At 38.8% G+C, this 20,642-nt stretch overlaps 1 protein-coding gene across 3 annotated transcripts in view; it reads left to right on the top strand.

The window, feature by feature from the left end:
- The first annotated feature begins 211 nt into the window (after positions 1-211).
- The window catches only part of DHX15 (DEAH-box helicase 15), a 54,900-nt gene continuing 34,469 nt past the window's right edge, over positions 212-20,642 (top strand). The window contains exons 1-4 of one of the 3 annotated variants that reach the window (XM_057725997.1): positions 212-450; positions 1,345-1,522; positions 6,168-6,603; positions 11,432-11,625. In XM_057725997.1, the coding sequence (XP_057581980.1) occupies positions 1,491-1,522; positions 6,168-6,603; positions 11,432-11,625 (662 nt within the window). In that variant the 5' untranslated portion in view covers positions 212-450; positions 1,345-1,490. Of the gene's footprint in view, positions 451-933; positions 1,159-1,344; positions 1,523-6,167; positions 6,604-11,431; positions 11,626-20,642 lie in introns of those variants that run through there. The other 2 variants (XM_057725998.1, XM_057725996.1) reach the window with 2 other exon arrangements.

Genomic DNA, 20,642 nt, shown 5'->3' with positions numbered 1-20,642 from the left:
TCAGGTCCCTACCTCAGAGGCGCCCCGCCCGCCCAGCGCCCGCCCAGGAGGGAGGAGGCGGGCGGGGCGGAAGAGGGGCGGGTCAACGAGGCGGCGGGCGGGGCCGGCGTTCCCGCCTCCGGTGCGTGCGCGCGCACCGGGACGCAGGCGCGCGCACCGGGACGCAGGCACGCACAGCTTCCCGCGGAAGCGCGTGCGCAGGCCCAGCCCTCGTCGCCGCCGCCATTTTAGCTCCTGGCCCCGGCCGCACGGCGGAGGCTGTTGTAGCGGGAGGGGTGGGGGTCCCCTAGAGTTTAGGAGCTGCCCTCGCCTGGGCCGATAGAGCCGCCAGGTCCTCCTCTCTCCTGCCTTGGTCCCCGCCCGTCCGAAGAGCCCGAAGATGTCTAAGCGGCACCGGCTGGACCTGGGGGAGGATTACCCCTCCGGCAAGAAGCGTGCGGGCACCGAGGGGTGAGCCAGGCCGGGGGCGCGAGGCGGGGGCTCGGGCTGTGTGGGGGTCCCGGCGGCAGCGGGCGCCGGGGCGGGCCCGGCTCTTTGTTTCCTCGCGGGCGCGGGTCCTTGGCGGCGGGGCGCGGCCGGGCGAGCGGAGAGGCCTGGCGTGGCCGCCGGGGCGCCTCCTCCGCGGGCGGGAGCGAGCAGGAGGGGCGCGGAGGCGAGCCGGCGCGAGGGAGCCGCGGGCCTCGTGGCCTGGGCGCCCGGCGAGGCCTGGAGGCCGGGGCGCGGGGGCGAGGGCGCGGCGGGAGGGCCGCAGGTGTCTCTCGGGCGGCCTGGGGGCGGCGGGGTGCCAGGCCGGGGGGGCGGTGGGGCCCGGGGAGCGAGCGCGCCGCGTGGACGCCGGCACAGGCTGGGCCGGGGGTGGCGGGGGTGAGGCGTGCGGACGGGGGCCCTCGGGGGAGGGGAGCGTCCAGGGCCGGCCGGAGGAGAGGAGAGCGTGGGGCGCGCCCGGTGGGCAGGAGGGCTGGGGCTTCGGGGCCGCGGGGGTCACGCTTCGGCGGGAGAGCGCGGGCGTCGGCCCATTCAAACACTTGAAAGTAGACGCCAGGCCGACTTCCGCTCTGCGCCCTCGCTCCCGCCATCTCCTTTCTTTCCTGCTTTGGCCGAAACGGTAGTTACTGGGCATCCCTGGGATGGGAGTTAGAAGACATTCTTTTTTTTCCAGTAAGTTCTTCTTTTCTGTCTGCCTCCCCCGCCCCTCTTCATAAGTAGCTTTTGCAACAAGAAGACCCTTTGCAAAAGTGTTTAGTATCTTACGGGCAGAATACCGCCCGTGGGGAGGTTGCTTGGGAGTTGAAATACGCAGACTCGTGGTGTTCCAGATTCATTTCTACTTACCTTTTCTTAAAGGTGCCGAGGAGTTTAGCAGTTGACTTCAGTGATTGCGTCAAAATCTTGTCTCGACCAGTGTGTACTTTCATTCCTGAAGTACAACAGAGATTTATTTGGATAACTAAGGCAGAGACATGAAAGTCTGAATATCTTCAATACTTTGCATGATTTTTGCTTTTTATTGTTGTGTGTGGAGGTGTGTAGAATCATTGGGTCAAGTCTGTATAACTTGTTTTTATTCGTTCAGAGTTCTTCCTTTGGGTTGATGGCGGTCTGGAGAGTGAGTATAAGCCAGGATAGGGTGCACTTTTTGGTATCATTCCATGTATTGCATATGGAAAGCGTAAGTATGTAACATTTTAATCTCGTAAATTTTTTGGTTTACAGTGTTAGACGTCAGCTTTCCCTTTTTCGGCTGCTTATCTCTTCTCCCCGCCTCCCCCCACCAGCAAAACTTTCGCTTATTTGAGCTACACGTCACAGGCTCCTTAGAGCTGGAAGTGACTTTAAAGAGAATATAATCTGCTCCACTCAAGGGATGAGAAATGGAGACCCAGAGATGTAAAGGTGGCTTTTGCAACCTTACAGTTTACAGCTGGATCTAGAACCTTGATCTTTTTATTTTCAATCTTAGCCTCTTGCTTTTTCCGGTACAGCACACAAACTACGATTGTAGTTAAGAGTCATTACAGCCTATTTTAATGACATTTATAATGGGTTGGTAAAGTAGGGAACACTTGGTTCTTTGTTCCTGTGAAGCAAAAATAAATTGCTTGTCATCTGGCTAAGATGCAACTAATGTCTCTCACAGAGTTCAGTTGGGAAAAAAATATACTGGGAGGGAATAAATTCGCTTACTATATTTGTGTGTATGTACACCATTTAAATGCTTTTCCTGGGGTTAGTGGTCCCATGAGATGTGCATGGGTTTGTTCCCCTTTCTTTGCAAATCCGACATCCTTAGTAAAAACGTGGACCTTTTTAAGTCTTTGATGGTGACCTTTAGATTCTCTTGGATATTATATATGGCATCTACCTGTAGATGAAGGAGAGTTCATCCTTGAAATAAAGCTCAGGTTCTGAGATACTTTGGAGGGACATTTGTATGCTCGTTTCTGTGTCACCTGAATGTCATTTCTCATAGAACTTTCTTTGGCAGTGGGCTTACAGTATTTATTAGTGCTTCGGCTTGTTTGTTTGTTTTCCATAGTTAATTTTAAAAGTTACATTTGTTGACGGTTGTGCAGTCTTGCAGATTTTTCTTTCTTTTTTTAAGCCCTGCTAGTTAGCAGGTGGTTTTACCTGAGAGGGTAGGCCTGTCAGTCTTGTGAATTCCACTGCCTGACATGGATGTCGCATTTTCCCTTCTGCGGAGAAGGGCAGGTCACTCAGTGAGAGATTTTACTCAGATTCGTGCTCCCAAACTATGTATAGCTTTAGTTACTCTTGCTATGTTTTACTTTAGGAGTTAGGTAGAGAAGTTGAAGATCTCTGTTACATACTGACCTTATTCCTTTTTCCATTATCCCATAACATTTTCTGTGTAAAATTATTAACAAAAGACAACGTACTGTTGAAGTATGGAGAAACGTTTTGAAAATAGGGATATTTTCCATTTTGATGTTAGTTTCTGTTATTACTGCCAGATAAGAATTTTTTCTGTTAAAAATGTGAAATAGATACAGTGATAACATATGTACAGTGTTCCCAGAATTATTTTAGGTACTTTATGTAAACAGATTTTTCACTGCAGCTCTGTGATGTAGGTGAGGTTAAGTAGCTTGCCCCAGGGAACACATGAAATGTCCATTCACAAAGATATAAAGAAAAAAGGGGGAAAATTATCAGAAATCTTCATCCCCGTCTTTATTTAATCCCTTTATGAAATTTTTTTTAGATCTCTGCATATTTATTCACAAGTATGAACTGTAATGTTTGATACCAATAGGATCTTTTAGTATGTATTATTTGCGATTTGATTTTTTTTTATTCACCCAGAAATATGTTATAAATTGTGGAATGGATGTAATTCTTTTCATCGGCTGCATAGTATTCCACTTGTAAAGGGGGATCATAACTTATTTAACTAATTTCCTGCTCAATGATGTTTTGGTAATTTCGTAGTTTTATAAGTGAAAAGTGTGATGAACATCCTTATGTATACTTAAAGCCTTAGGAGAAGTCCCTGCAAGTGAAATTGCCAAGGTTGAAAGCAATGCTTATTTAAAATACTCTGACTTTGATAACCAGTTTACATCTTCATTAGCATTTCTTTAATTTCTGTTACTCCATGTAGAATTTTAACCTAGTATTTTAAACTAAAAAAAGTAATAACCAGTGTTTGTTGGGCATTTATTATGCTCCATGCGCTACTTAAAGTGCATTACATATATTAACTCATTTAATCTTTTCAATACCCCACAAGATATTTTTATAGGTGAGGAAAGAAAGAACTGTGGTCATATAGTTAGCTTAAGTGCTGAGCCAGGATTAAACTGAGATAAAATGCTGAACCATGTGCTCAACAGCAGTGTCCTGTTGTGTCTCTCCCTGCCAGTATTGTGGCTAAGTGATTATAAAGCACTGCTTTGATAATTAGTTTAAGCATTATATCTCAATTAGTAAATCTTCTAAATAACAAACTCCTCTATAATAAAAGTGCCTGTTTAAAAAAGAAAACATGGCATATACACAATATCTGCATATATTTATGAAGCAGTGGGTTTGAGGGTGCGCCCCCCCCACCCCTTAATTTTTATCTTCTCTCTCCTGTTGAAGGCAGATAGTTTGAATCACAGGCAACATTTCGAGGTGATTGAATTTGTTTCCTTATTTTAAACTAAGAGACTACTTTATTAATGCTTTTTGCTTTGCAGGTTATAGTAAATTGAGGCTTTAACCTTTCCAGTGGTTATGCAGCTGTGGTCTAGGTGCTCCTTTTACTCATATCAGAGTTAAACCCCAGTTCGTGGTCAGCAGTTAATCTTTGTGTCTTCACAATGTATTTTATGCTTCCTCTGTTGGTTTTGGTAGTGAAGTTTCCAGTAAAGTAGGCCCTTGAAAAACATGTATTATTTAGACCAGATGTTCTCTAAGGATTTTTATGTGTGAACTATAAAATGTCATGTCTTTGAACCCATTCCTGACTACAGTGTTTCTCACTTTACTGGGCATGTATTTATGTACCCTATTGTAAACTGTTTCTCATTAATATTTTGGGGCTGTGCAAATTCTTATTTAATTACAAGCATCTTAGACTAGGGCAGAATGAGAGAACCAAAAGCACGGTTGATGGTATATTTCAAAGATAGGCCAGGAAGCTTAAGTTCTGAATTGTAGGACTTCATTTTGTATACTAAGTAGGTTATGCTTTAGGTTCCTTTGATTTCTTTCTCTTTAGGCCAGATGGGATGAGAAGCTTCAGTCCTAACTTGTATGTCCTGTAGTTCTGTAGAAGGCGAATATTGGGATGGGAGAAAGGAGAATCACTTTTTATATATATGTATATGAAAAGATTATATATATATGTGTGTGTGGATATTTGTGTACATATAATGTGGCTTTTCTCTTCAGGCAAGTTCCTGTGGAATAGAATTATTTATTTTAGAAGGGACAAGATCAAATATAATTGGTCAGCTAACCATTTTTGTCATTGGGGAACCATCCTAACTCATTCTGGGTTCAGCATTTTAGCTGTATTCTACGAAGGGGAGTAACTATTGCCCAGTTGATGTGCCATTGCAGAGAATGAATGGTCTTCCCTAGCCTGCTACTGACAACTGGGGCATGAGAAATTTGTATGTCTTTTGTGTGTTATGGATGAGGAGCAATGACATGTTTAGCAGCTTGTGTCATGGTTCCATGTTGCCTGTTTCAAGTCTGAGTTCAAACACCTTGTGGCACGCTTGTCTGCTATAGGATTTGGCCTGAAGTAAACTAGATTAGTAGAATGAATAAGCACAGATAATTTTAAAATTCTTACTGTATTAGGGATCATCTCTAGTAACCAGAATTAGATACTACAGTTAACTAAATGACCTAAGGTTAATACGGTGGTCATCTACGTAATTTAAACATTTTAAACAACTTAATAGTGTTCAATTAAGCTTGTTTTTAATGGGCTGCTCTTCATGTTATGGATGACCTCTAGGTTTTACAGAGGGCTTCTGACTTTATTTTTCCTGTTGCTCTTAAGGACACATGCAAGAGCAAACAATGAAAACAAGAATACAAAGTTTTAGTTTTTCTTATGGGGCAGTTTATACTTTTTGAACATAATTTGGAAAGTGTAACTTAAGAAAACAAACTTGCTAATTCTTTACCTCATATTTGTGTCACTGCAGTGTGAGGTGGAATTGTCTTTGAGGCCAGAAGCAATGAAAGATTTAGTTCTTGCTAAATTTTGAACATACTTTAAGTGCAAAAATACCTTTTCGTGTAACCTGAAGGAGAATCTGGGAAAGACTGTGATGCCATTCTCTTTTTGCCTAATTTGTGCCTGCCTTTTATCCACTCTGCCTTCCGTCTTTAACTTCTAAGAAGGAAAGGATTTTACTTCCAGAATGAGTTCTTGTGTTATCTCAGCTGATTTTGGCTAAAGGTGGAAAGAGACTGTTCCTTAACAGAATTTGAAGCATCATCAAAGAAGGGAAAGATGTTTATGGATGAGGCATAGAGAATCCTTGATTATAAGTTCTTTTTCATTGTTCCTGATACTTTGAGTTTTATATCAGTTTATTTAGTTGTTAGACATTTACTTTCTTGTGACTGTAACCTTGCTATGAACATTTTGCATAAAGTTCAGAATCTGTTGTAAATTTTTTTTTTTTTTTTTTCCTTAGGAAGGATCGAGATCGTGACCGTGATCGAGAAGATCGGTCTAAAGATCGAGACAGAGAACGAGATAGAGGAGATAGAGAGCGGGAGAGGGAGAAAGAAAAGGAGAAGGAATTGCGAGCTTCAACGAATGCTATGCTTATCAGTGCTGGATTACCACCTTTAAAAGCTTCCCATTCAGCTCACTCAACCCACTCCGCACATTCAACACATTCGACACATTCTGCTCATTCAACACACACCGGACATGCAGGACACACATCACTTCCACAGTGCATTAATCCATTTACCAACTTACCCCATACACCGAGATACTATGATATTCTAAAGAAACGGCTTCAGCTCCCTGTTTGGGAATACAAGGATAGGTTTACAGATATCCTGGTTAGACATCAGTCCTTTGTACTTGTTGGTGAGACTGGGTCTGGTAAAACAACACAGGTGAGTTATTGAATACCACAGTACGTACTTTATTAATGGTTACATTTACTAAATGTTGTGTATTTGGTCCTGGTGGTCATTCTCATTGGCTGTCAGAATGCTTTGAAGCATAGCTGCTTTGATGTTTAGCACTTTTTAGTGACTTATGGGGTGGGAATCCTGTAGGAAGTACCTATTTTCCTGAGTTTCTTTGGGAAAATAACAGTTCCGTTTTTTTCCAGTTTTGTTATGTAAAGTATGGCAGTGATGGCCTCCCACCTACTTTGAATCTGGGGTGGTACATATTTGGGCATATAAGGTTTATTTCCCAGTGCTTGGGTGGAGAGATATGAACCATTGAAGTCGTTTTTGTTTTTGTCATTCTCATTTCTTTGTTTTTGTTTTTCTAATTGTTTTGAACTATGTGAATATTATCTATTCTTTAAAAAAAAAAGAGCTGAATAGTCTTTTTACTTGTGACCTCATCCCATAGCGTATCCCCCCACCCCGAACTAAACACACATATTAGTGTTGTATTAGAATTATATTTAGGATGTTTCTTAAACGTGGCTGAGTCGTTATTTACTCGGCCCATGTTATAGACATCTAGGCTCCTTCTAATGGTTGTTTTGCATTGGCAAGTATATCTTTAGGATAAATTCCCAGAAGCAGAAATTACTGGGTCAGACGATCGATTGTGATTGTGGAACATACACTCAAATAGCCTTTTTTCTTTTTTAAGAACTTTTTTTGAGATATAATTGACATGCAATAAATTGCATATATTTAAAGTGTACAATTTGATATTTTTTTCTTATTAGTAATGTATATATGGCAATCCCAATTCATCCCACCCCTCAAATAGCCTTCTATAGGGAATATATCAGTTCACCCTTCTGTGAACATGTATAAGAGCATATGTGGGAAACCACTAGAGTGTACCTTTGAACTTGAACTTTTGCAGATCTGATAAGTGAAAAATGCTATTTCTGTGTAATTTTTAATTTGCATTTTCTTGCTGTGAGTGAGGGAACCATATTTTCAGATGCCTAAGCCTGACCCACCAGAAAATTTCTTAGATTTTACAAAAGTAGCAGTCCCTGTCTATTGTAGAAAATTTGGAAAATTCAGGAAAGTGTTGAAATAAATTTAATAATTACTCATCTTTTCATGCAGAAATAATTATGTTGTTTCCTGCTGGCCAGTTTTTCCATGTTTATGTACCTATGATACATGTTTAGATTTGAGCTTCCTGCACACACAGGTTATCTCTTTTTAGGTTACACAGTGCCACAAATTATCAGTTTGAATATTTCATGGAGACGTTTTGAAGCCAGTAGCAACCCAAATTGAAAGTTTCTGTTGTATAAAAGACCAAGCCTTAGTGTGATTTTTCATTTTAAGTGGAGGTGTAATGTTGACGCTAGCAACAAACTGTTGGTTTATTTTTATCACCTTATGGAAACTTAAAGAATTAAATACATGAAAAGATATAACGCTGAAGTTACTAATATCGTATTTTTAATAATTATTTCAACCGGTTTTATCTAGTTTGTGTAGTATTTAATAGCACTCATTTAATCAGCAGTTGGGTAAAGCCAGGCGCTGTGTACTCTGTATTATCTTATTTAATTTTTTCAACATCCATGCAAGGAAGTTGTTAATCACCATTTACAGATGAGCAGAGTGAGGCTTAGATATATGAGAGGTCTGCCCTAGGCTATGCAGTAGATATCGGTGGGTACAGTATTTGGAATTCTGTCCTTTTGTTCATGGCCAAAGTTAATTTCTTTTATACTACTCTTCTGTGGTCTTATGTGGTTAACCTTATTTCAGAGGTGAGTTTATTTAATAGCATTTAGTGGAGAAGAAGGTCAAGTGAACTCAAAACAAGAGGTTTGTGATTATTTGGGTTAGTATCTTTTTGTTTGCTTTTAATACTTAAGGTATGTAGATACTTAGATTGCAGAGCATTTGGGGGATTCAAAAGGAAACAGCAGTTTAAATAGTATAGTTCACGCAGGTGCTTTTTGGCATACTCTTTATTAAGCTGTAACTCAGAACCATTAAGAGTAGTCAGCCACTTTTGGGGTATCTTTCTGTGCCTATCAGAAAATGAAATTCTCCAAACAAAATCTAAAGTAATTATTTTAACTGAGACTAACAGTAAAGACATTTCACGTTGCAACTTGGTATGCACATATTATATCCATATGCAAGAAACTAAAGCTGGTTCAGCCGAAGAGACAGCACGAGCAAGGGTACATGTTTAGAGAGAAGAGAAAGCATTATATGCCCTGGCCACAGTATGTATGGTGTGTTTGGAGAGGGAAGTGGGGCGGGGGGCACTGGAACAGTAGATTGGGCCTTATCTTGCTGTAGATTGGGGAGCCATCAGAACTTTTTAGTTGGTGGGAAATGACAAGGAATTTTACAGAAATGTCCTGTCTAGTGAGAATGTTAAAGACAGACTTTGTATAAGGTCATAACAAAATTTTGATTTTGTATAGCGTTGTAGAATGGAGACTAAAGGACAGGTTGGGGGCTTCCCTGGCAGTCCAGTGGTTAAGACTCCGTGCTTCCACTGCAGGGGCATGGGTTCGACCCCTGGTTGGAGAATGATCCCATGTGCTGTGTAGCCAAAGGAAAAAAAAAAAAAGGACAGATTGGAGATAGATAGGATGTTAGTATTATTGAATAGTGGACATGGGAGGGATTATTAAGTATTTGAAGGAAGGTGAGAAATAGTTCTGAACTTGCTGAATTCTTCAAGTGGAAATGACCATAAGGTCAGGGGTAGGGCTGGAATTAGGATTGACATTTGATGTATCATATGTAGTCTTCGAAGTCAGAAGAATAAATAAAACTGCTTGGGATAAATGTATAAAATAAGAAGGTTGAGGGCTAAAGATCAGTTTTTAGGAAGTTGGCCACAAATGGAGGACGGGAAGAAGCCGAAAGGAAGGAATAGTTTAGAACTGGTTTCTGGCTTGAGGAAGCCAGTAGCCTGCATATTTCAAGACGTGCTTCCCTTCTTAATGCTATTCTTAGAAATATGAATAGATATATTGATGGAGCCATTCTCCAAATCTTGTCTGGGAACCCTTGAAAGTCCCTGAAACCCATTCAAAGGTCCTGGGATTTTCTTCACACACTTCAAACAAAACATTTATTGCAGCACATTCAGAATAGAAGCAGTTAAGAGACTCCAGCTGTCTTCTATTAAGCCAGACATTAGAGATAAGCAAAGATGTAAGTGTGCTCTCTTGCTAAATTTTTTTTTAAATGTAGTAACGTTTTTCATAGAAACTGTTGTTTATGTTAACATATAATGGGTTTTTACTGTTAAGGAATTAATACATATTTTAACAGTTTTTCAGTTTTAATTTCCTAATACAAGAAATCTATTAGTTGTTTAACATCCTAGGTTATTTTAAAAGTATAAAGAGGTCCTGAGATCAAAAGTTCAAAAACTACTGAATTACCCAAAATGGTTCATATCTTGCTTTTAAAGTGGGATTAAGCTATCCATTTCACTGGAGTGAATTGAAAAATCTGTGAACATTCTTTCCTTGAGAATGCTGAATTAATTTTAAGTAGCTTTAATTGACCGGCATATGTATTTTTTAATTTTGTTTTGTTTGGTTGTATAAAGTACATTTTGCCTTTGTAAGAGGTTTGCTGAAATGAAGATACTTAGAAAACTGGAAAGCCGCCTGAACTTTGTTCTGTTTGTTTGTAGACCCAGAGAGATCCTTCTGTGTTAGTCTGGTATTTTTGTTCGTTTTAAGTTTGAAGATATGCATAATCACATTGCTAGAGAAGCAGCATAATCACTCCTTCCCCCTTTCAGATATTTATCAATGACAGCAGTTATTCCAAAACTGCAGAAGTATCCTAACTAAAATGCAGTAATAGTACAACCAGTATTCTTCAAATATCACTGTACAAATCCTATGCCAGAAAAACTCTACATTTCCTGTAGCATTAAAATATGATAGGCTTTTGGAGGCTTTGATGGAGATCCATCATGTCCTTGTAACAGTGGATTCCAATTTAAGATTTTTGCCATGGTTCTCTACCAGGTAAGTGAGTAGAGAAGACCATTAAATTAGAGGATCTCTTAGTTTCTATTGATAAAGGAACAGCCAAGAAATGCACTGTCATCATGGCAACAACCAGCTACTTATGCTCGTTGGTCCTTTTTTTTTTTTTTTCTCCCTTCTTTCCCCTTCATTGCCCTCCTTCAGGGAGGTGCTATTGCTGCTTCTCTAGGTCCTATTGAATTTGAGATTGACAGTTAACTAAAGTTAACTTTTAAGGTGTACCTAAGGTGTTGCCATTATGCATACTTCTGAGGGAAGAGTTAGATTCTGCTGGCTTACCAAATTTGAGTTGAATTAAAAGATACAATTTTTTAACTACAAGGAGATACAATTTCTACTTTTACATGCATTACTTAAATTGTATGGGAGTTTAAGTTACAGTTTCTTAGAATATTTTTGGGAGATAACATTTGCTATAAAGTAGAATTTTCATAAATTGGAATTTTTCCAGTGCATAGAGAAATGCTTGGTGGTGGAACATTGACACCGTAGACCATATTCAGCAAGGCTGCAGTGGACCTAGCGCACCGAGGAGTGCAGTTACGTCGTATCAGTGTTATACATGACCCTTCCTGGGCTTGAAGAGCTCATGCTATTATAAGTTTGAGCCATAAGTAATAATTTGTGGTGTGCCTAAATTGAATTTGGTTTTAAATTATTAGAATGAGATAAAACACTTCGTGTTAAATATACCTGTTGTGCAGGCAGAGTGGAATTAATTTAAATGTGAAATTATTTGATAGATTCCACAGTGGTGTGTGGAGTACATGCGATCATTACCGGGACCCAAAAGAGGAGTTGCCTGTACCCAGCCCAGGAGAGTGGCTGCAATGAGTGTGGCTCAGAGAGTTGCTGATGAAATGGATGTGATGCTGGGCCAGGAAGTTGGTTACTCCATTCGATTTGAAGACTGCAGTAGTGCAAAAACCATTCTTAAGTAAGTATTATCTTTAAAAATGGACACTTTTTTCCCTCTGTTTTTAGTTTTCTGCCACCAGATAGGGGACTTCGCTAGTGGAGTCTCAAGTCATCTAAATTTAGTATAATCCAGATTAGACCTTCTTATGCTTACTAGATGACTTTTTAATATGGATTCTTTTTCTTGGTAGTGATATATATATATAGCTATTCAATAGACATTAAGTTCAAAGGTCAGATTTTCATTACTTGGTGCTATATTTTAGGTGAAATGTTATTTAAATATGCTAGGAAATTAAAGTGATGTATCTTGATAAAGGACAGTTACTTTTAGAAAGAATGTTATGTGGGAAGGGATATGATTTATTTGGGGGAGAGAGCTTTTAATGTTAATTATACAGCTGTTACCATGCATATGTTATGTGCTAAAAGGAGGAATCTTTTGTTTTATAATACTCTCTTGGAGTTTCCTCAAAGACCTTGTTCCTCTGCATTATACCATGGTGCACATGATTGACAACCATATTGAGCTTCTTTCTAATGACATTTTCTTAACTTCTCTAATTTTTTATCTTCATCTTAACACTTGGAATCTGCATAAGTAGTGATGTTTGTTGCCTGATGGTAATTCTTTTGAAAATCTTCCCCTTTTGTTGTTTCTGTTTATTCTGTGTATGTGTGACATTTCAATTATGCTTTAAACAATTTGTCATGATACAGTCTTCTCCCTGAGGTGGTTTTTATTTTTTTTTATAAATTTATTTATTTATTTATTTATTTTATTGGCTGTGTTGGGTCTTTTTTGCTGTGCGCGGACTTTCTTTAATTGCAGTGAGTGGGGGCTACTTGTCGTTGTGGTGCAAGGGCTCCTCATTGCCGTGGCTTCTCTTGTTCTGGAGCACGGGCTCTGGGTGTGTGGGCTTCAGTAGTTGCAGCACATGGGCTCAATAGTTGTGGCGCACGGGCTTAGTTGCCCCGCAGCATGTGGGATCTTCCTGGAGCAGGGATCGAACCCATGTCCCCTGCATTGGCAGGCGGAGTCTTAACCACTGTGCCACCTAGGAAGCCCCCCTGAGGTTGTTTTTAAAAGACAGTTGGGAATAAAGTGATACATGGACAATGACATGAGTCTTTGGTGGCAGAGTACATACAGTGTTATGGGGGAAACACTATATATTTTACAGAAAACTTCAAATGTATGTAAAAGTAGAATAATACAAACTCATATTTATTTGTCTTACATCTTCAAACTTGGCCAATCTTGTTTCGTCTACATCTCAACCTTTTTCTATGTCCCATATAATTTGAAGCAAATGCTAGGTATCATACATATACTTTCATCTGTAAATATTTCAGTGTATCTCTCTCAAAGATAAGATTTCTTGAAATTTAACTGTGATGTCACAACTTAAAATGTTTTGCATAATCAAAGCGTTGTTATTCTCTTCTAGTTTCTTTGATAGATCATTTTATTAGAACTTCAGGTTGTTTCATTTTTAATACCAACTGAACTTCAGTCAGTTTGTCTTTATGACTTTATGAGGCATGTTTTTGGCTTAAGCCTTAAATCTTCACTGAATAAATCTGTTTAGTTTAATGGTAATCACATTATTGGCTGGTTGTAATTACTGTATAATTGACAAAAGCATTACATAAGCAAGATCTTATGTTTTATTTTTATTATTTTAAGATTAGATAATGTCAAGGAATTAAGGATAATAAAGGGCAAGTTTTACTCACCTTTAGGAAGAATAATATTCTGACATTTGATTTGGTATACTTTTTTTTTTTAAGGAAGCTGCAGTTGAGCAGGGAGATGAGAAAGTTACATGCAGTGTTGGAGCAGGCTGTGGTATATGTTTATAGTAGGAAGTGGTAGGCTTTCGAAAGGTGTACGCTTGTGAAAGATTTTGGTTCAGTTAATAGGGAGTGACAAGTAACAAATAGATTTGATAGCTCAAAATGAAAGTATCTTTGGCATTGTAATATTTTCTTATGGAATGGTTTCTAGAGGCTATAATTAAATTTAAAAAAATTTTTAATTCTTGACAGGGTAAACTTATTGGAATTTCTTCTAGAATCTTCTGAAGAGCCAGAAGCTAACCTAGTATTGTTTTTACGTGATATCAAATCCTAATAGTATGGGGTTAGTGGTAGTTTTAACTAACGGGAGTGCTTCATTAAGTGCAGTGTCTTATGAATCCCTAGATATATTTTGTATAGTTATCTGTCAGCTCATTTTTTGAGAATCCAGATGTTCAAAACAGCTAAAGCTTTAACTTAATGAGGATCGTCAGTTACGTAGTTAATTGGGTAGGAAGACTGAATACATCAGACAACTCTATAAACTGTTTTCATATATAGATATAAGATGTTTATGTATCTACTGTGTAACCGGAAAAGCCTGGCTACACAGGATGGTAAAGAGGACTAACTTATTATAAAGATTCTGTCTAAGGAGCTGAGAATTTAACCACATCCTTCCCGATTTATTGTGCGTACTAAACAAATACTTGTTTACTAATTAAATGTTTGAGAGTACTTTAGCCTAATTAGTACATCTTTAAATCATCTTTATACAGATTAATGATCGAAAGATAGTTTCTTCAGGGTTTGGGACACCTAGGTTCTCGGTCTAATACTGTACTAATGTAGAAGATTGGATCTAGTGTAAATTAGTGCACAGTATGTTAGGCTAGCCATAAATAGCTATCCAGTCCCAGTAGACAAGTTACTTTTCAAAATCGCCACTGCTAAATGGTTAATTTTGTTTGTTCTGCGTTGGCCTGCTCCCATTTTTTTCCCCTCTGAAGTATTCCTTTTGCAATTTATTTATGTTCCTTTAGTCATCTTGGAATGGAAATTATTGGCGAGGGGCGCTCATGAGGTAGCTAAAAGAAGAGCAGAACAGTCAGAAAGATTAAGTTGCCAAATTTGTGATGTCAGTGAAAAATATCTTTCATTATAATGTTAGAAAGAAGTTGATACACTTTTGCAGAGGATTTTAAGAAGCACTTTGTAGTTGGACTTGTAACAAATTTAACAAATCCATTCTTGATTCTTTGTGCAGGAACTGATAACTTTTAAGGGAATAAAGCAATTTAATAGTCTTGAACCTTCCGGGAAGCATCATAAATTTAAGTTAATTTGGTAGCTAATTTCACTATTTTAGGTGATATGGTTCCTTATTTTTTTCCTCAGACTGCAAGGTTACTGAGAGATTGTGATATTGAGGGAATCCAGTAATTTATACAAGTAATGCTTAGTCATGTGTTCAGTTAATAATTGAGTATGTCTATGTGTTGGGCAATGGTAGGTATAGTAGTAAAAGCAGTAGATTTTGTGTTTATTTGCTTTATGTGCTCCCTGTCCATGGCAGGTCACTTCTGAGATGTTTCAGTGCTGGTTTCTAGACTAAATGGATGAGCAAAAACTGGTTTCTTTCTCTTGCCTGATTGGAACGTGATCCCTGTGGGAAGAGAGTGTGTCTGTATCTGTACACTTGTCTTGTTCATAAATCCTTTGCGAGGACATGGAAGGGGCAGCAGAGGAGAGAGAAAATATGTCACTACAGTGTAGACTATGGGTGAATCGTCAACATAATCATACGAAGGGTAGAATTTTCATGAAAAGACATTTTCCCTGATTTTTTAAAATATATAAATTATTTATTTATTTATTTATTTATTTATTTATTGGCTGTGTTGGGCCTTTGTTGCTGCGCGCAGGTTTTCTTTAGTTGAGGTGAGTAGGGGCTACTCATTGCCATGGCTTCTTTTCTGGAGCACAGGCTCTAGGCGCGTGGGCTTCAGTAGTTATGGCACATGGGCTTGATAGTTGTGGCTCACAGGCTTAGTTGCTCTGTAGCATGTGGGATCTTCCTGGAGCAGGGATCAAACCCATGTCCCCTGCATTGGCAGGCGGATTCTTAACCACTGCGCCACCAGGGAAGCCCTTCTCTGATTTTTTTAAACTTGTCTTGTTGGAGAAGGTACAGTGATAGGTTGATTTGGTGTATATAATTTACCTTTTCTGAATCTTTTGCTTTTGGGTATCAGATTCATTTCAATTTTGGGATCTGTCACACGGCTAAGAACTCAATCCGGGATAGTGTTTATGAAGTAGAAAGTGTTGCAGCTCTTTCTTGGAGGACACATGTTGTTAGCTGTGGATGACTGTGCACCATCCTGCGACGTTTATGTTTTCTATAACTTCAGGACAAGCCGCTAGAAAATCAAGAAAAGTTAAAAGACAGGACATAGTTGAAATCTAATTGAGTGTCGGAAGAAATAGTCTTGGGTTTTAAGGTGTGGTAAATCCTTTGTAAAATTTGAGGGAGAGAAGTTTTGAACAAACCAGCCAAAGAAGTGCATTTCCACAGAACATGGATCAGAAACTTGTGGAATTTTTTAGTCTCCAAAAGACAATCTAGGCAAGAAGATGAAAGAGAAACCAAAAATATTTAACAAATATAAGAGCCCAGTACAATAGAATCTCTAAGGTTGACACTTGGGGAGGATTTACCAGGCATTACCATAGCAGATTCTTTGGGACCCCTGGAAACAATAATTTGAAGCACCAGCTGCATAAGGACTAGTTAGATTCCAGAGTGGATTTCCAACAAGGCAGTCTTGTTTTAAAAAGTTGACTTGAGAAGAGAATCAAAAGGGAATAGATTGTAGAGCACAGACGCTAGTATCACAGTGCTTGAGTTGTGTCCTAGCTCTGCCACTTATTCGCTGTGATTTTGGCTGTGTTAATTAACCTCCCTGAGCTTTTTGCTTTTTCAGAAGATGGAGCTGATAGTAACAACTACATCTTAGGGTTGTTCTCAGATCAAGTATGTAATTTGTGTGTAGCCCTTGGAGTAATTCCTGTTGCCCGGCAGTCAGTATTTCTACTCTTGCGGCTGCTGATAGTGGTGGTAGATTTCCAGTTTGAGAAATTATTGGTTCTTATTAGCCAGTTAAGCCGGTTAATTTAAAACAGACTTATAAAACCTATTTAATAAAGTTGCTTTTAATACAACAATTGAATTACAATTTGGGGGTTTTAGCTTGAATTAAACGTTGACATTACTTGTCAATGTGAAATGAATGAATGAATTCAAATATTCTTTTAGGGCTGGAGGTAAGATGTGGGAACAGATCTGGTCATTAGAGGTTATTAATTATACAAACATTAATTATAAACTAATTTATTGAACATCTGTTACATGGTAGGCTTTGTTCTAATTCAAGTGTACTGAAGTTAGGGAAAGGTAGTTTTACTGGATCTTTATTTTATTTTTTAAAATTTTATTTTGTTATTATTTTTGGTTGCATTGGGTGTTTGTTGCTGCGCATGGGCTTTGTCTAGTTGCAGTGAATGGGGGCTACTCTGTTACGGTGTACGGGCTTCTCATTGCAGCAGCTTCTGTTGTTGCGGTGCACGGGCTTCAGTAGTTGTGGCACACAGGCTTAGTTGCTCTGCGGCATGTGGGATCTTCCTGGACCAGGGATAGAACCCATGTGCCCTACATTGACAAATGGCAGATTCTCAATCACTGTGCCAACAGGGAAGTCCCCTGGAACTTTAGAAAGGGGTGGGAATAAAGAGTAAATGTGGTTATTTACCGCTTAAGCAGTTCCTGTCATAGAAACTAAAAACATCACTGTTGTCACCTTAGAATTAAAATTCTGTTGGCTTTTGTTAATTCACAGAACGGTAACTAGATTTACTAAAGATCTTCGTGTAGTATTAAATTTGATCTTTGTGTTTATACTTAAGCACTTGCGAGGGATTGGTTATAGAAGTATCTTATTTACAGTGCCAGCAGCTTTAAAAACACTAAGTAGCACCTACACATTCATCCTAGCTTTCTATAAATTCTGTTTTGAAGGTGGGAGAGCATTTCCTTCAAAAGTTATGAAAATTTGAGGACTAAGTGGTATATTTTGAAAAAGTGATTTAGTTTCCTTATTTTTCTGTTAATTTCGTAGGCGTTTCTTTTACTTGATTAGATCTCTAACTCTGAAACACATACCAAATGTATTTTGGCTGTTTGCTAACAGTAAAGCTGTATGCTTTGGCTGCTGATCTTCAGCATTTCCGTTAATAACTATGAGGCTATATACTTGATAAATGGGATTTGATGTTTTCTGTTTGATGTTTTTGTCCCATTTTTTTTTAGTGTTAGAATTGTATTAAAACATTGTAGATTCCAAGTTGTCAAATACTATATAGTACCTTTCCATGTGACTGTTTTACAATCTAGTAGTGGTTTGTTCTTATTGTAACCAATATCATGCTAAATATCGTGTTGTGGTTATAGTAGGATTAGTGTTGCTCATACTGGGTAATGCTTTTGCTAAGAATATGTCAAATTGAACTTGAGCCTATATAAATCTTTATCCCTTTACCGATGAAAGGAGCATTATGTATAAAAAGGAACTGTGCTAGTGTCACTGGTGCTTTTCTGACTTGGTTGGGGAGGTAAGCTGTGAAGCAGGTAACAAGGTAGTTTGAATGTCACGTGAATTGTGTAGGTAATTTCACAGAAAATGTGGTATTTCATCTGAGCTGAGAAGGGTGGGGAGACTTAGGCAAGTTAACTAGGTAGATAAGCTAGATTTTGAGTAGAGTAGGAGTTCCCATGCTGCTTTGGTCCACAGCATGCTGAATGTCATGAGTGTTTTCATGGCTCCCTAGGCCTAAAGAAGTAACTCAGAATTCTTGTTTATTTAGTAGTTTAGTCCTAACAACTTGATAAATATTTATGTTCTAACAACTTAATAGCCCATTAGACAAATATTAGATATTGAAAGGAAAAAGTCAGTCATTAATTTCATTCTTGACCACCATCATTTACTAGTGTGATGTCTGTGGAATCAGATTGGATGCTGCCACCATTATTTTTCTACACAGTAATGTAAACTTATATTGTGTTAGGGGATTGTATGTGACCTGTCCTTTAGGAGATCTTAATATGGAAAAACAAAATGTTTTGCTTTTTCAAATGGCTGTGTTCTTGTGGATCAGGTTCGTGAAGTTGCCTAAATAAATTCATAGAACTGAGACATAGTGCTAGCTATCTTGGACATGCACAGAAGACTTTCTTAAGTTAGTGATGAGTCCAGAAATAGCCAGATCACTTGAAAGAGGTAAAAAACTTCATTTTTTAAACTTTCTGTATACTTAAAATGTATGATCAACTTTTTTAAAGAACTTCTATTGAGATATAATTGACATACAATGAACTGCATATATTTAAAGTGTACAGTTTCATATTTTTTTCTTTTTAGTAATGTATATATGGCAATCCCAATCTCCCAATTCATCCTACCCCAACCCACCCCACTTTCCCCCCTTGGTGTCCATATGTTTGTTCTCTACATCTGTGTCTCTCTTTCTGGTTGATGTGTACCATTTTTCTAGATTCCGCATATATGTGTTAATATACGATATTTGTTTTTCTCTTTCTGACTCGCTTCACTCTGTATGACAGTCTCTAGGTCCATCCATGTCTCTACAAATGTGCCAGTTTCATTGTTTTTTACAGCTGAGTAATGTTCCATTGTATATATGTATCACATCTTTTTTATCCCTTCTTCCTTCGATGGACATTTAGGTTGCTTCCATGTCCTGGCTATTGTAAATAGTGCTGCAATGAACATTGCAGTGTCTTTTTGGATTATGGTGTTCTCTGGGTATATGCCCAGCAGTGGGATTGCTGGGTCATATGGTAGTTCTATTTTTAGTTTTGCGAGGAACCGCCATACTGTTCTCCATAGTGGCTGTATCAATTTACATTCCCACCAAGAGTGCAGGAGGGTTCCCTTTTCTCCACACTCTCTCCAGCATTTATTGTTTGTAGGTTTTCTGATGATGCCCCTTCTAACCCGTGTGAGGTGATACCTCATTGTCGTTTTGATTTGTATTTCTCTAATAATTTGTGACATTGAGCAGCTTTTCATGTGCCTCTTGGCCATCCATATGTCGTCTTTGGAGAAATGCCTATTTAGGTCTTCTGCCCATTTTTTGATTGGGTTGTTTTTTTGATATTGTGCTGGATGAACTATTTATATATTTTGGAGATTAATCCTTTGTTGATTCGTTTGCAAGTATTTTCTCCCATCCTGAGGGTTGTCTTTTTGTCTTGCTTATAGTTTCCTTTGCTGTGCAGAAGCTTTGAAGTTTCATGAGGTCCCACGTCTTTATTTTTGTTTTTACTTCCATTACTCTAGGGGGTGGATCAGAAAAGATCTTGCTGTTATTTACATCGAAGAGTGTTCTCCCTATGTTTTCCTCTAGGAGTTTTATAGTGTCTGGCTTTACATGTAGGTCTTTAATCCATTTTGAGTTTATTTTTGTGTATGGTGTTAGGGAGTGTTCTACTTTCATTCTTTTCCATGTAGCTGTCCAGTTTTCCCAGCACCACTTATTGAAGAGGCTGCCTTTTCTCCATTGTATTTCCTTGCCTCCTTTGTCATAGATTAGTTGACCATTGTTTATCTCTGGGCTTTCTATCCTGTTCCATTGATCTGTATTTCTGTTTTTGTGCCAGTACCATATTGTCTTGATTACTGTAGCTTTGTAGTATAGTCTGAAGGCAGGGAGTCTGATTCCTCCAGCTCTGTTTTTTTTCCTCAAGATTTCTTTGGCTATTCGGGGTCTTTTGTGTCTCCATGTGAATTTTAGAATTTTTTGTTCTAGTTCTGTAAAAAGAAATGTCATTGGTAATTTGATAGGGATTGCATTGAGTCTGTAGATTGCTTTGTGGACACTTTCACAGTGTTGATTCTTCCAATCCCAAAATGTGGTATATCTTTCCATCTGTTTGTGTCATCTTTGATTTCTTTCATCAGTGTCTTAAAGTTTTCTGAGTACAGGTCTTTTACCTCCTTAGTTAGGTTTATTCCTAGGTATTTTATTCTTTTTGTTGAAATGGTGAATGGAATGATCAACTTTTTTTTGTACACGTGGCGTACAGAAGTACTAACTGATACTGGAAAAAAATTGTTTAATGGATGAAGGAATTTATGGCTTTATCAGTAG

Source organism: Hippopotamus amphibius, chromosome 3 (assembly GCF_030028045.1).
Source record: "Hippopotamus amphibius kiboko isolate mHipAmp2 chromosome 3, mHipAmp2.hap2, whole genome shotgun sequence".
Taxonomy (NCBI): domain Eukaryota; kingdom Metazoa; phylum Chordata; class Mammalia; order Artiodactyla; family Hippopotamidae; genus Hippopotamus; species Hippopotamus amphibius.
This window is presented reverse-complemented; position numbering and strand designations above follow the sequence as displayed.